Source organism: Pristiophorus japonicus, chromosome 20 (genome assembly GCF_044704955.1).
Source record: "Pristiophorus japonicus isolate sPriJap1 chromosome 20, sPriJap1.hap1, whole genome shotgun sequence".
NCBI lineage: Eukaryota > Metazoa > Chordata > Chondrichthyes > Pristiophoridae > Pristiophorus > Pristiophorus japonicus.
The window spans coordinates 67527522-67543853 of record NC_091996.1 but is presented as its reverse complement, the minus strand read 5'-3'; the positions used below and the strand labels follow the sequence as shown (position 1 = coordinate 67543853).

General features: G+C 46.6%; 1 protein-coding gene across 50 annotated transcripts in view; it reads right to left on the bottom strand.

The window, feature by feature from the left end:
- The window catches only part of LOC139232545 (heat shock protein DDB_G0288861-like), a 990854-nt gene that overhangs the window by 641351 nt on the left and 333171 nt on the right, over positions 1-16332 (bottom strand). For all 50 annotated transcript variants that reach the window (XM_070862910.1, XM_070862948.1, XM_070862943.1 and 47 more), the window contains 3 exons: positions 10975-11004; positions 9077-9103; positions 7479-7508 (listed from right to left, as the gene is read on the bottom strand). In XM_070862910.1, coding sequence (XP_070719011.1) covers positions 7479-7508; positions 9077-9103; positions 10975-11004 — 87 coding nt within the window. The remainder of the gene's footprint in view (positions 1-7478; positions 7509-9076; positions 9104-10974; positions 11005-16332) is intronic.

The window sequence follows — 16332 nt, the reverse complement described above, 5'->3', positions numbered from 1 at the left end:
TGGAAATGGTCAGAAGAATGCGACGCAGCAGTCAAGGAGTGTAAAAGCCAGTTAGTTCACTATGCTGTATCTAAGGAGATCAAGCTAGCATGTGACACCTCTCCATATGGAGTTGGAGCAGTGCTCGCTCATGTACTACATAATGGGGAGGAGAGACCAATTTATTTTACTTCACGCACTCTCAGTGCTAGTGAGTGTAATTATGCGCAACCCGAAAGAGAAGCTTTAGCATTCATTTTTGGGGTCAAGAAGTTCCAAAAATATTTGTATGCTTGTATGCTTACCATCGTTACTGACCATAAGCCCCTGACAGCAATCCTTCATCCAAAGTCTCCAGTTCCAACATTAGCTGCAGCCCGAATGCAGAGATGGGCTTTGATTTTTTTCAACATATACGTATGACATTGAGTACAGACGATCAACTGATTACAGTAATGCTGATGCTATGTCAAGGTTGCCACCACCATCATAACTCACACCCAATAGAGAAGCAAGTGTTCTATTTTTCATACATTGATGAACTGCCAGTCACAGCTGAAGAGATTGGAAGAGCAACCAAATGTGACCCAGTTATGTCAAAGTATATGATTACATAGAAACATAGAAAATAGGTGCAGGAGCAGGCCATTCGGCCCTTCGAGCCTGCACCACCATTCAATATGATCATGGCTGATCATGCAACTTCAGTACCCCACTCCTGCCTTCTCTCCATACCCCCTGATCCCTTTAGCCGTAAGGGGCACATCTAACTCCCTTTTGAATATATCCAATGACTGGACTCAACAACTTTCTGTGGTAGAGAATTCCATAGGTTCACAATTCTCTGGGTGAAAAAGTTTCTCCTCATCTCAGTCTTAGATGGCTTATCCCTTATCCTTAGACTGTGACCCCTGGTTCTGGACTTCTCCAATATCGGGAACATTCTTCCTGCATCTAACCTGTCCAATCCCATCAGAATTTTATTGCATAGCAAATGGCTGGCCAAACCAGGTATCAGAGAAAGATATTCATCCATTCTTCGTTCGTAGGAATGAATTATCAGTGGATAAAGATTGTACCATGTGGGGTGCAAGAGCAGTTATTCCAAATAAGTTCAGGTCCAAATTATTAGATCGTTATGACCAGCACCTGGGAATGTGCTTGACCAAGAGTTTTACACGCAGGTGGCCAGGTCTAGATAAAGATATAGAGTACATCGTTAGTCAGTGTACAACATGTCAATCGGTAAGCAAGAAACCACCATCAGTACCATTACAGCCATAGAAATGGCCTCCCAGGGTATGGCAAAGGTTACATATAGAAGGATAGCAATTGTTCATTATGATTGATAGAAGGATAGCAATTGTTCATTATGATTGATAGCCATTTGAAGTGGGTCGAGGTGTTTCCGATGCGAAAAATAACAAGTAAAAAACTAGACAACTTGCGAAGATTATTTTCTTCATATATCCTCCCAGAAGGGATTGTGGGGCCGAAATTAATGGTCCTGGGAAGAACCGCTACCACGGGTTTTCGGCGGCCATTCGTCAAAATAGACTGGCCGCCGCGTTCTGGATGATTGGCCCCCGTGACGCATTTTCAGCATGGGAGTTTTTTCGGCTGTGTGGATTTCCGCTGCAAGCCGCCGACTTCTGCTGTGGTAAGTGGCTTGGGGCCATAGTGACATCATCGAGGTGCGCTCCGCTGCTACGTGGCTACGCCATATTGAGGTATAAAAAGTGAGCTTTTTGTTGGACGGTGCCCCCGCCAGATTTTTGGGTCGGTGCACTTTGCCATGTTACACGACACCGTTGGAGGAGGAGAACAGAGGATTCCCGCGATCGGGGATATTTTTGGTGAAAACTTTTTCAGTTCATTTTGTGCATTTGGTTAAGCTGATTGAGTCGTGTGCATCACTTTTGGGAGTTTTGAGGACTTTTAACTCTCACTGATTAGTGGAGGCCTGTATGCCACATTCTGTGTACCACAGAGGCCTGCTTGTCAGGGTCCAGCCCTCACACAGAATGGGTTCAGTGTTGGCAGGGGAACGCCTTGTCCACCTTGTCAGACGCAGGGCAGCACGCAGGAGAAGGCGGCGCCATCAGTAACGTGTAGAGAGGCAGCGGGCAAGGGAGGCAGCAGCCATGGCTGCACAACAGCCAGAAAGGCCTGCAGATGGGCGCAGACCTCCACATAGAGAGGGTGGCCAGGAGGGAGATGGTGTGAGGAAGAGGGTCAGGTACGCTGACCCCCCCGCACCACATACTGGGCCAGGAACCTTGCCAGCAACAGCCTGCAGAGGTTCCCGGACATGAGGAGGAACAAGGAGAAGGTGAGCAACTAGCTGCCATGGGAGGTGGCCAGTCCAGACCTGGGGAAGGAGGCCCTACCGTCAAAGAGTCTACTGACGACAGTTCTCCTTCCTGGAGCTCAGTGATGAGCAATGCTTGCGAAGACTCAGATTTAGAAAGGACGTTCAGGTGGAGCAGCAGGCCGGATTTGTCCGGATTGCAGGGTTCCATCGACTGCACACATGTTGGCCTGAGGGCTCCACAATACCATCCTGAGGTCTTCATCAATAGGAAGGGATTCCACTCCCTCAATGTGCGGCTGGTGTGTGACCACCAGCATAGGATCCTGGCAATTGATGCCAGGTATCCAGGCAGCAGCCATGATTCATTCATTCTGTGCCAGACCAGTGTGCCCACCCTCTTCTCCAGGCCAAATCAGGATTGTGGATGGCTGCTTGGCGACAAGGGATATCCCGTCCACTTGGCTGCTGACTGCACTACGGCCCAGGACAGCGGCCGAGCATGCCTCCAATGATGCTCATTCTGGCAAAACAGGTGCATAATTGAGCACTGCATTGGGATCCTTGAGCAGAGGTTCCGTTGCCTGCACCGGTCTGGTAGCACTTTGCAGTACTCTCCTGAATGGGGTCTCCATATTCATGGTGGTCTGCTGTATATTGCACAACCTGGCCCTCATGTGGGGCCAGCCACTGGAGGTCAAGCCAGCAGTACCACCTGATGAGGAGGAGGTGTGGGAGGAGGAGGAGGGGGATCCCCGTCGCCACCCAACCAGGAGGCATCAGCCCAATCGCAACCCTGCAAGGGAGGTGCAGATATGTCTCAGTGTTGTTCGATTCACATAATCTCATCCTCACATGACCCTTCAGCTCCTATTTTCCATGGTCATCCCAATGAATTCCTTCACACAGAATTGTCCACACTCAAATGAAACACCTGCCCAGATATATGTGCAAAAAATAAAGATTTATGACATGATGCAAGTCAGTGCAAAATGACAACAGAACAAAAAACGGTACCAGAAACTAACCAAAAACATCATTTATTACCCTTGTGCATCTCCTTATAACACGTCTGACGTGTTCCTAACCTACCACTATGCCTAAGTGTCTCCTGTGTGGCTGCCTCATGGGTCTGGGAAGACAGCTGTGTCGGAGCTCCAGATGTCCTTCTCGAATGCCCTCGACCACCTTTGGATCTGGAAGGGCCAGATGCAGACTGGTCAGCACCCTCCTGGGAGGGTTCAGTTTGGCTTGGATTGGGTGAGGCCATGCGTGGAGGCACTGGCAGGTCTGGGGCCAGGAATGTGGTGATCCTGAGAGCACATCATCAGGATCCTGGTCTGAGGAGCCTGAGTCACTCATCAGGGGCAGCACATTACGACCATCACCAAGCTGAGGGAGGTCAGATCGGTGCTGTGGCGCAACAACGGAAGTTCCCCGTGGCCCGTGTTGGACCCAGCTGCGAACGCAACACTGAGGTGTTGGGTGGCATCGAGCTGAGACTGTATGAGAGCAGCCAGAGTCTCAAAGCCATCATTAATGGCAGCAGTTTGACGCTCCGTGGCCTGTTGTCCAGAGTGCGTAAGAGCATTCTGAGCTGCCAAGGCCATGGCCATCCTCTCCAATCCAGCACCAAAGCGCTCGTTCCCTAGCGTCTGTGCTGAAATGGCAGCTGCCACATCACCTGGAGATTGTGGCATCACAGCTGGATCCGCACTGTCACTCTGGGAGTCCACCATCACCTGCACACTGGCAATGATGAGCTCCATGGTGTGCGCAGAGCTGTCGACTATGCAGGAGGCTGACTCCTCCACACTCCTCACCACTTCCGACAGCCTCTCTGGCACCCTTGTCAGTGCCCCCAACATCTGCACCCTTCTTTCGTAAGCCACAACATCGATGGGCATCATCTGAGCCCTCCTCAGCAGAACTTCGTTGCAGACTCGCCCCCTGGAGAGATGGTTCTAGGCCCATCACCTAGCCCCATCACCATGCTGCAGCCCTCTAGGCCCCAGTGCAGCACCCATGCAAACCCCTGTACCACGTCAACTATATCAGACCGTGCACTCCCAGTATCTGAGCTGACGCCTGTGGGTGGATGCAGCGATGTGTTGGTGCCATCAGTGTCCACCTCTTCCTCTTCAGTCGCATCCCCAAATGATGGAGTGCTCTCGATACTGTCAACACGGCTTGACCCCTCAATGTCCTCTCTGCTGCGACTTGAGATGTCTGCTGTGATGTGGAGAAGAGTCTCATGCAGGCCTCCAGCTGGTCTGTGCGGTCTCTCCTCGTTCCCCACTGTGCTGGGTGTGCTGCCATTCGGTCTGTCATCTGCAAGCATAAATGGGAGAGGGGCTGCCATGAGGAGGAAGTGGGGGATTGATGCATGAAGTCTCCAAATAGTAAAATTCCAGAAGGAAAGGCACAGTTGGCGCTGGCACATTCAGATAGAAAGCGCATTAAAGGACGGCCTCACTTACCCATGCTGCCCACATTGGCATCGCCAGTACCGCAGGCCACAGGGAGCGTCTCATCTGCAAGCATAAATGGGAAAAGGGCTGCCGTGAGGGGGAGGTGGGGGATTAATGCATGGAGGCTGCAACTGGCAGACTTCTAGAAGGAAAGGAACAATAGACACTGGCGCATTCAAGGAGAGAGCGAATTAAAGGAGGGCCCTCACTTACCCACATCGGCGACAGCAGTATCTTGGCCCACAGGGAAGGAACCATGTCCACCCACAAGCACCTCAACCCTCTCCTCCAAAGGTGTGAGGACCTGGATGTCTGCCTTGCCACCACCAGTCCTCCTTTGCTCAGCTCTATTGTGAGCCAGTTTGGCCTGTAAAACAAAGAACGGTTGGTGAGTACCTCTGTGATGACACATCAGAAATGAATGCACAAATATTTTTGTCCCTACATGCAGCTGTAAGTGTGAGATGAAAGGTATATATTATATATATTGTCAACATGAAATGCTGCTTCAGTGACTTATGTATGTAACCATGTAATACTTGCCACTAGAGGGCGCGACTGTTGGAATCCTAATGGTCACCTGCACACACGTGCAGGGCCAGTATAAAAGGTTGACTGCCATGTTGTTTAGGCAGTCTGGAGTTGTAATAAAGAAGACTAAGGTCACACTAAGTTTAGCTCACAGTACTCAGCCTCGTGGAGTTCTTCTATACGCAACAGTGACTAAACAGTGAGGATGGAAAATCAGAGAATGCTGAAGGAGAGGCTCGCAGATGCAAGGTCAGCAGTTGGTGGAACAGGTACTCACTTTTATAATGTGGATCATATCATTGAAGCGTTTCTGCACTGCGTGGGAGTCCTGTCATGAATGGAGGTGCCTGAAACCTGCCCTGCAATTTCCCTCCATGCATTGCGTAACATCTCATGACATGGTTTCTCCACGTCATGATAAATCAGTCTCCTCCTGCCCTCGACACCCTGCATGATCTCCAGCTCGGCGTCAGCAAAATGGCTTGCCCTCCTTGATCCACTAGCAGCAGCCATCCTGCAACTCAACTCCTTACCTCCTCAGGGCCTAGCTGCAAATCTTGGCCTTTAGGAAGGCCAGGGAACAGCTTGTTCATTATATCCACATTAGCAACATGCTGAATTTCTCAGTGGTAATCCCGCTTCAAATCAAGACACCCACACTGCTGCAAACTGGCATTTGCAGCAGCTCCTTAGCGCAGGACACCATTTTTCTTTGCTGAATTTGGATTGGGGGGGCCACCGCAAAAATTTCAGCGGTGATTGCTCCAAAAAGTCAGGAGATGCGCCAGCTTTCTTGCGGGCCTGAATTTCGGCCCGTGTCTGAATAACGGGCCAAAATTTTGTTCAGATGATTTTGCATAGTTCACAAGCAGAAACGATGTGAAACATACAAACGTACCACCCTGCTTCAAATGGTGCAGCAGAGCGCACAGTACAAATTGTAAAACGTGCCCTCATCAAACAAATGTTGGATCCAAATCCAAAGAAACGGCAGTCGTCATTGGACCACAAATTGGCTAATTTTCTAATTACATATCATAATACTCCTCATACAACTACTTGGAGAGTTGTTACTCAAACGACAGCCATGAACCAGATTCTCATTGTTAAAGCCAAACTTGGCACAATCCATAGAAGAGAAACAAGTAAGATATTTGGTTAAGATGTTTGATCAGAGAAAGGTTAGGTTTGTTCACATTGATCATATTTTACCTACAGATGTGGAAGGAGTTGAAAGTTGGAATGATTCAATTATTTTTGACTCATCAGATAGTCTTGTTACAGGTAGAGTACCAGTAGCAATTCCAACATCAGATGTACTAGAAACAAGTCTGAAAGAAAGTCAGAATTTAGGTCTGAGTCTGAGTCAGGCAGACAAATAGTCTGAAGTTGTAGAGAGTTCAAATGTAGATCAAGGGAGGAAAATTCTCCTCAGGCTCAGGTTTGAATGAGTCTAAGTTTGGCACCATGTTTGGAAGGTTCTGTTCGAGACCAAAGGTATCAACTTTGAATAGGAAAACAAGTGGTTAAGTTTGATTTGTAAATATGGCAAAATAAGTCCATATCTTTTGTTATGTATAACCATGCAAGTTATGTATGGATTATTTTGCTATAATTACTTCTTCATTAGGAGGGAGCAGTGTAATATATAGCTCTACCTAATGGACTACTGCTCCACCTATTGGACTACTGCGATAATGCAACTGCTCATGTATAATAATAAAAGGTCAAGTCACTTGACAAGTTCCTGAGTTGAAGCCATTTTGTAAGTGTATGTTTGTGATAACATAGAGAAGATATCACAGCTACCAGTCCCCAAATCCCAATATTAGAGTGGATTACCATGGCTTACCAGTGAGTTTGGATTCTGCATTCCCATTAAACAGAAGGAGAATCACACATCCTTTATTACTGTATCTCACTTTCTTTGTTACTATCTCAGATAGCCAATAACTTTTCTGTTCCTTTTTCCATCAATTTTCTCCCCTTGTTGGGCAGTGGTTATAAGGCACTGGATACTACCTACTTCCCCAAATCTCTGCTCCACTCTCAGATATCTTTAACTTTGGGAGTGACTCAGACACTTTATTGGGGTCAAAAAATGGGTTGCTGATTTATCTGATGTACTGGAGTGAATAAATAGTTTCTCTCAGCAAAAGGTACAGAGCAAACTGTGTTGTACTCACTGCACTGAAACTGAAGAGCTCAGAAATATCCTGAAGAAACAAAAACAACAAATCATTAACTGTGATGCTTTGATTTTTCATATCAGTTTTAAATCGTTTTACTTCAAGATTTTCATAACAGTCAAAATATAATTTAAACTATCGAAGCCAAAAAAAGCCAAAAGAATGATAAAATCCACAACATAACAAGTTCCAAATAGTAACCTGAGTCATGGTTAGAGATAAATAAGCATTAATACATCCAGGGTTAACCTGAACTCGCTGCACAAAAAGCACACACACAAAAGGAAAACCCAAGAAACCAATTCACTTATGAGATTCTCATTTGAATCTAAAAAAAACTTTTTCAGGTCCTTTGTATTTTTCAGCCCTACACTTGGCTTTGCACACTTGCACAGTATAAAAGACCACTGCCTCTGTCAATGCACCAGTTCATTTTGATCCAAAGTAGCAAAGGAATAGAAAACTATTGTGTACAATCCCTGCTAGACCTAAGGGTATTCCTGGGTGGGAGTGCAGTATGGAAAGAATATCTATTGAAGAACAAAGAAAATCAAACGAGATAGGTAATCTTTTCTTACTTCTTCATTTGGCATCATCCATATCACTACTAACCAGTACTGCCCCGGAGAAGGGGTAGTGAGGTGTCATTAGTATATTAAAGAGTAAAAGATCATTTATTTCCTTTGCTTGAGTCTTCTCATGTCCCCCAAGCCCATGGCAATCACTCACAAAGTAGTCACTCTACAATAGGCTTCTAACAGAGGTGTCCTAAGCTTTAGGATTCTAATGCCCAGTTCTAATGCCCTCAGTGTTGTGAAAGGCAGTTGACAGGTCTCCACTTTGCAGTATGCATCTCACTTTTCTCATTACAACAGTGACTACATTTCAAAAGTACTTAATTGGCTGTAAAGCACTTTGAGACATCCGGTGGTTGTGAAAAGCGTAATATAAATGCAAATCTTTCTTTCGCTTGACATCTGCCAATTCCTGAAAAATTATTGATGAGTCAGTGACTGGTGAGGTGTGCTTCCAGTCAGTAGAGATACAGTCTCTACAGCAGGTCCTGAAAATTTGACCCATTGCTGGAAGGTGCTTTCATAAATTATCCAAGATTTCCTTGGAGGTGAATCAAAAAGCGCTAGGCACAAAGAACTCTGCAAAGATTAAAGAATGAGACCTTTCCAAGATCTGGAATAGTGTCTCTCCCACAATGCAGGGTCACATTCATTTGGACAGGATAAAGGTAAATTTTAATTAATGTGTGGACATTCATGTGCAATGTTCCTATGGAATTTCTTTTCTATTTTATAGGAGCATTTAACCCATTGTAAATAAACACTACACAAAAAGCATTAGCAATTGTGCCCCATTGCACACAGTAAATCTCAAGCTATAAATAAAAGACAAATGGAGAAGAAATATTAGGGGCAAAGGAAAATCTAGGTTAGCAGGATTGATACATTTTTATTAGTATTTCAATGTCTATTTATGCTTGGAACTGCTTTATCACTTCAATACACAATGGCTCCCTCATCTTAGACAAAACCTTTCATGAAGTTACTGTAATATTGCAGCAGTGAGTTTTTTGTACTGACCGATCTTGAGTTAAAGATGATCTCGGCCTTCGAAGAATGTAAAAAAAAAGAACCATTAGAAATACTTTCTAAAAGTATTGGCATTTTTACAGTGCATTGACGACTCAAGTTTTATCAGCAAGAAACACCAAAAAGTGTGAGTTCTGGCAACAACAGCTTGCATTAAGTCTCTGGTTGAGGCCTCCTGCCGCTGGCATTCCCTCCCAGCCGCTGGCTAGGCTGTCTATTTCCCTGGCTGCCAGATGGGAAATGGAACAAAAATGTTTATTAGGTCCTCTCGTTAAAGTTTGGCAGGACCTCCGTGTCCCCAGAACCCTACCTAGTTCTTCGACTGTTTTCGGCCTACCCTGCGACCTCTTCACCTCCCCGTAGATAACGGGGCGTCCATGTTGGGAACACTCTGGTCCTATTTTGGCTGTGAACACAAGGGGCTAGAAATTCCATAGTATCCCAGAGCTAACTTTTGAAATGTAATAAAATTAGTGCTCACCGCTAATGATTCTTTCATGCCGGGAAATTCAGCTTTAACACTCCAAGAGGGAAGTAGAGCGCTAAACCAATTGCAAACCACTTCGCTTAGGGTGCTAAAGTCTGAGAGTGGCAGAGCACTGAACACTTTGCAGCTCGTTGCTAATGGCATTAAAGGCTGCTTCCCTCGCTTAAAGCGAGGGGCCAATGAAGGTGCACAACCTACTTGCCGGCAGCTCTGCGTTACAAGGCGACCTGCATGACTGCCATTACAGCCCCAAACACTCTCACAAAGTGGAGGGCTTGAACATCTTGCAGCAAAGAAACATGCAGGCATCACACTGGTGCAAATAATAAAGGCTGCCCTATCTGGAAACAATTTCCTTTAATTAGCGCTCCCCTCGTGGCCAGCCGAGTTGACGTCTCTTCTTTCTGCCATTGTGCACGTCTGGCGTTATGCAGGGGGAGGGAGGCAATTTCATATCTTCATCAGTAATGGGACGCTATTCATTTATGGCGTCATCAACTGCGAGGCACTAGAGGTCCAGGCGGTAAGAGTTAGCATCAGTGCTAAACGGGTACTGAAGTTTGCGGGCGTCATTGCATTCGCTAAGCCCAATCGCTAACCCCTGAGCGGCCCCCCAGGCGTTAACGGGAGGAGCTAAGCAGCCAAATTTCTCCCCCGCTGTTGATAAAAAAAAATAGAGACAGAAATACAGTCAGTCAGGTTTTAAAACAGAGAGCTGCAAGAGCAAGAAAGGGACTTGCATTCATAAAACACCTCATCATTTCTGTCCAAAAAAACTTCACATAAAATGAATTAATTCGAATTGAGTGACTGCTATGCATGAAATGTCAAGAACAGTTTCCAAATTTATAAAGCGGGTGAGTATTTAAACATTCTGTACAGACAATACCAATGTGAGGTAAAAATTCTGGAATAACAGATTCCCTCTGTAGAAATATACAAATATCTCCAAGGACTGGCTCCACCAGAAAGTCAATCTGGATAGAACCAGCCCTCGAGTTATCAACATTTCACACCGTATCTACCAGTTCCCAATCCCAACATTAGAGTGGATTACCATGGCTTATCAGAGGGTTTGGATTCTGCATTCCCATTAAATAGGAAAATCACACATTCTTTATAACTGTATCTTACTTTCTTTGTTTCCATCCCAGATAGCCAATAACATTTCCCTTCCTTTTATGACCAATTTTCTCCCTTTGGTGGGCCCGTGGTTATAATGCACTGGACACCACTACTACCCTAAATCACTGCTCCATTCCCAAATATCTTTAACTTTGGGAGTGACTCAGACATTTTATTGGGGTCCAAAAATGGGTTCCTAATTTCTTTGATGTACTGGAATGAATAAGTAGTTTGTCTCAGCTAAAGGAACAGAGCAAACTGTGTGTGTTGTACTCACTGCACTGAAATTGAAGAGCTCGGAAACTTCCTGAAGGGACAAAAACAACAAATCATTAACTGTGACACTTTGATTTTTCATAACAGTTTAAAATTGTTTTACTTCAAGATTTTCTTAATAGTCAAAATATAATTTAAACTATAGAAGCCAATAAAACAGAATGATCAAACTCACAACATAACAAGTTCCAAATAGTAACCTGAGTCATGGTTAGAGATAAGTAAGCATTATAAGTAAGCAGTGTTAACCTGAATTCGCTGCACAAAAAGCACACACACGAAAGGAAAACCCAAGAAACCGAGGGGCCAAAATTGAGCCACGCTCGAAACAGGACGCATCTACCGGACTTGAAAGTTTTTCGAGATACTGTGAAATTCAGGACTCTGAAATTTTTTTACCTCGGTGCAGTGCTCCGGTTGGATGCGGGGCGGAAGTGCCCTTGCAACACGTCTGCCGCAGGTGACATTTAAACATTGTGTACGGAGAATACCAATGTGAGGTACAAAATCTGAAAAAACTACAGATTCCCTCTGCATAAAGATACAAAAATCCCCAAAGACTGGCTCTGTCAGAAAGTGTATCTGGATAGAACCAGCCATTGAATATCTTTACTGCGTTATTGACATCTAGCTCCATAGCTACCAGTCCCTAATCAACAACAGCATTGATCATGACGATATGCTCATACCTAAACCTTCTTCTCACATCCCTTTTCCCCCTCATTAAATAATCTCTTCTCACTTATAACCTGCTGATGGTGTAAGCATGCACATCTCATTTTCCATCCTCTCCTCACCACAACCCAACCCTTGTGTCTTCCTCCAAGTCACACACCATCCTGACTTGGAAATAATTCACCATTCCTTCATTGTCATGAGGTCAAAATTCTGGAACTCCCTCCTTAACAGCACTGTGGGGGTACTTTCGCCTCACAGACTGCAGTGGTTCGAGAAGGTGGCTCACCACCACCTTCTCAAGGTCAATTAGGGATGGGTAATGTTGTATATGCTGTCTATGGATGTACTCTATGTGTAGTCACTGTGAGATTGTATAAGATGGAGACTTGTTTACCTGATGTACTATCAATAAGGTTCACACCGTTTACATATATGCTGGCACCACTAGAGGGTGCAACTGGTGGAGACCGGGGGTTTCCTGACCTGGTGGCAGGGCAGTGTATAAAAGGCTGCACACCATGCTTGCACGGCACTCTGGAGTTTAGAATAAAGGACCAAGGTCACCACAGTTCAAGTACAACATATTGCCTGTGGAGTCATTCATAAGTACACTATAGACATACCAACTGGCGACGAGAATAAGGACTTTCACGCGATCTTGGTACCTTTGGCACACTAAAAGACTTTGCAGAGGGTGATGATTGGGATGCCTTCATGGAAAGACTCGAGCAATATTTCGTGGCAAATGACCTGGCAGGGGAGATGGACACATTGGCGGAGAAGCGCAAGGTTCTACTGCTGACCAGTTGTGGGCCCGAGGTCTACCACCTCGTCAGGGACTTGCTGGCACCCATGAGGGCCAATCTAAGACATACGATGAGCTGACTGAACTAATTCGCGACCAACTTAAACCAAAGGAGAGCATCCTCACAGCCAGGCACAGATTCTGCACGCACCGCAGACCTGAGGGCCAAATTGCGGCACCATGTGATTTCAGCACAAACCTCACGAAGCATTGCGAGACATCTTCGTTATAGGAATTGGCCACGAGGGCCTCCTTCACAAGCTACTATCTGCCGACACAACAGTCAACCTGCAGAAAGCCATCGACATCAGTCAGGCATTCATGACCTCGCCCTGCAACACCAAGCAAATCATTCAGCCAGTGGACTCAAACCCAGCAAGTACTGTACACAGAATGGTGCCTTTCACAGGCAAGACTGTAGAACGTGACTCTGCCCAGACACAGAGCACAGACCTCAGGGTTCCTGAACTCAAAGTCCGCCGAGGGGTGCTAATCGAGTAGCACCATGCTGGTTATGCGGAGGAAACCATAGGGCTCACCAGTGTCGGTTTGCAGAGTACGTATGCAAAGCCTGTAACATGAAGGGCCACCTCCAGCACGTGTAAAAGAAATATGACTCACCGTCGAGCAAAGGAGTCGGTAGATGACTTAGAATCCAGCGGGGAGTATGATTATTTGGCCAGAGAGGCAGCTCAGCCCCAAGAGGAAGTGTATGGAGAGTATACCTGCACCACCGATTGTCCTCCAGTTAAGATGGAAGTCGAGATAAACGGCATTCCAGTCTTCATGGAAGTGAACACGGGAGCGAGCCAGTCAGTGATGAGCCAGGGTGTCTTCGAGAGGCTGTGGAATGAAAAACGACCCGAGCTGGTTCTAGTACAGGAAAAGTTGCGCACCTACATTAAGGAGCTGATCCCAGTCCTTGGTAGTGCGGATGTAAGTGTAATCCATCATGGCGTGGTGCATAAGTTACCTCTGTGGATTGTTGCAGGTGATGGTCCAACGCTACTCAGAAGAAGGTGGATGGGGAAGATCCACTGGAAATGGGAAGACCTCTTCACTCCAGCAATCAATGTCCCCCGTGCTCAGAGGCAGAGCAAAACCTCATCTTCGCTTGGGGCAGGCACCAGAGAACAGACCAGTGCAGCACCTGAGGCACAGACCGTCCATCACGACTGCGTGGCAATGACCCGACCGGAACGATCTAAAAATACCTTCCTGGCTCCAGTGGCAGGACTCCTGAGGAGGAAGATCGAAATCACAAGTACCCTTCCAGCGTTTGTGGCAGAATCGCGGGAGAGAAGGATCAAGGCAGTCGACCTCGAGGACAGAGGCAAGATGGCATTCCTGCTGCAGCGAGGAGCAGCGTGTCTGAAAAGAAAGATGGCCGCGGCAACATCACGAGGTGCAACGCTGAGGGACCAACACGTGGGGTCCAACAAAGGATTTGATTGGGGTAAAGCCAGCAGGGTTCTCTTAAAGAAGACCTGCAACCAACTGAACTTAAAGAGACATTGTATGCATGGCAATCAATGTAACGAACTGATTAAGATTGTGAACGGAATGTTGTTGCGAGATGTCGGCATTGTAAAGAACAGAATGTTGTTGCGAGATGTTGGTAGCAGTCCTAGTATAACGAACAAAATGTTGTTGCGAGATGTCAGTACCAGTCCTAATGCAAAGAACCAAATGTTGTTGCGAGATGTCGGGAATAGTGTCACCTAGAGCAGCAAGCGAGCGAATTCGGGAGGGTAAAGGTGAGGAGCCTGATACCCTGACCCAGGTCTATCCCACACTGCAGGCACCCGATAGCACCATTTGCCACAGACCTGGAGAAAACAGCACCAATACACGCAGTAGGCCGCCGTTGCCCACCACCCGGGTGGAGACGGTGCAGCCCCCAGACCCAGTCACTACCTCGCCCATGTCCGGGAGCGAAAGGTCAGAACCAACAAATTCCCCAAACGGTACCTGGAACAGCCAGGTTCCCAACTGTGCAGCCCTCAAAGAAGGACAGGGAGGCCACACATATCTGTGGCTCTGCCCACCACTAGGCAACAGCAAAGGCCCGGAGTCCTGGCAAGGTGAGCAAACCAAGCCCACCCCGCTAGCAGGGGGTGCAGCGCCGCCATCAGACAACTAGGACCCCGTCCGGTTGCTCTGAAACCAGCATCCTCGCATACCTGTACTGCTACCTCAGTACTGACCATGACTAAACCATGAATGCAATCTACCTAATCCTGGCGCACGACCATAAAACGTAACGAATGTAAGTCATGGAACCTAGGTGTCATGATACAAACTGAAAAAAAAATGTCTTCGTTTATTTGTACTTGCACTGTGTCTGATCCTGTATGTTAATGTAACGGGCCGAGTGCATGATCTCGCTGTGGGGGGCGAAAATGGATGTATGTAGTCATGGATTCACACATGGATCACACCCAGAACCCATTGGAACCTCCACCGTATCATCGAACCATCCAATCTGATAACCACTACCCAAAGTTGTGGCGAAAGGACTTGGAGGTTAACAGGGAGAGGGCCAAGCCAAAGCACAGTCAAGGTGCAAGGGCTATTGGCACTTAAGTCTGGGGAGAGCTAAGCCAGAGCACATAGTGCAAAAGTGAGTGGCACAAAGGACCTGGGGGAGTGTGCATTGGTACTTATGAATGACTACACATGTACTCTATGTGTAGTCACTGTGAGATTGTATAAGATGGAGACTTGTTTACCTGATGTACTATCAATAAGGTTCACACCGTTTACATATATGCTGGCACCACTAGAGGGTGCAACTGGTGGAGACCGGGGGTTTCCTGTCCTGATGGCAGGGCAGTGTATAAAAGGCTGCACACCATGCTTGCACGGTACTCTGGAGTTTGGAATAAAGGATCAAGGTCACTACAGTTCAAGTACAACATATTGCCTTGTGGAGTCATTCATAAGTACACTATAGACATAACAGGTAATAAATGCTGGCCTTGCCACCGATGACTAAATCCTATTAACGAATAAAATAAAAACACACGATTAAATGCAGCACACCCCAATCACTACAACCCCTATCAACAATCTCTACCAAACACGAGGCACATCTCACATTCATAGCTTCACCTCACCCTCACACACTTATCACTCATGTAAGCCTTACACCCACATCTCACACCATGCACACACTGTTAGCTATTCAACCATGACAGGCACATCATACAAACACTTTGCACCACATTCACCGACACATTTCCCTTTTTCTTGCAGTTCAAGATGGCTCATAACAGGTCAGCAGCAGCAACCCGACGGGGGATGGGCAAGGCTACACGTCCTCACCCGCAAGGAGGAGACGGTGCTGCAGATAATTGAAAGGGCCATGGAGAGCAGCGACGTGGAAAACAAGCTCATATTTAACCCTCCTTTTCACAACCAAGTTTCCCCTCAATCCAATCTCTTCTCACTTGCAAATTGCTAATGATGTAAGCATGCATATCTTGCTTTACCCCTTCCCCTCACCACAACCCTACCCTTATGCCTTTCTCCTTTCAGATACCCAAGACCTCCAAGCTGTCCAGCAAGTGGTGGAAGAGGAGATTTTTGAAGAACAGACACTGTCATTCGGTCCGACACTCGCACCAGCTCAGATATTGACACTGTGCGAATTTAAGAGGATAGTATAGAGGCGGAATCTGCATGTGGTGGCTCATCGGATACTAGTCAGCAGCAGTCAGGTCAGCGAAAAAGGGTAGCGCAGTAGACAGCTCCTCAGAGGGTGAGCTCGCACTCGAGTTCTGCTGCACAGGACTCCGATGCGGACTTCAATGGGGCAGCCTGCAGAAGAACGGTGATGGGCATACAATCTGTATGGGTAGAGCTGCAGAATAC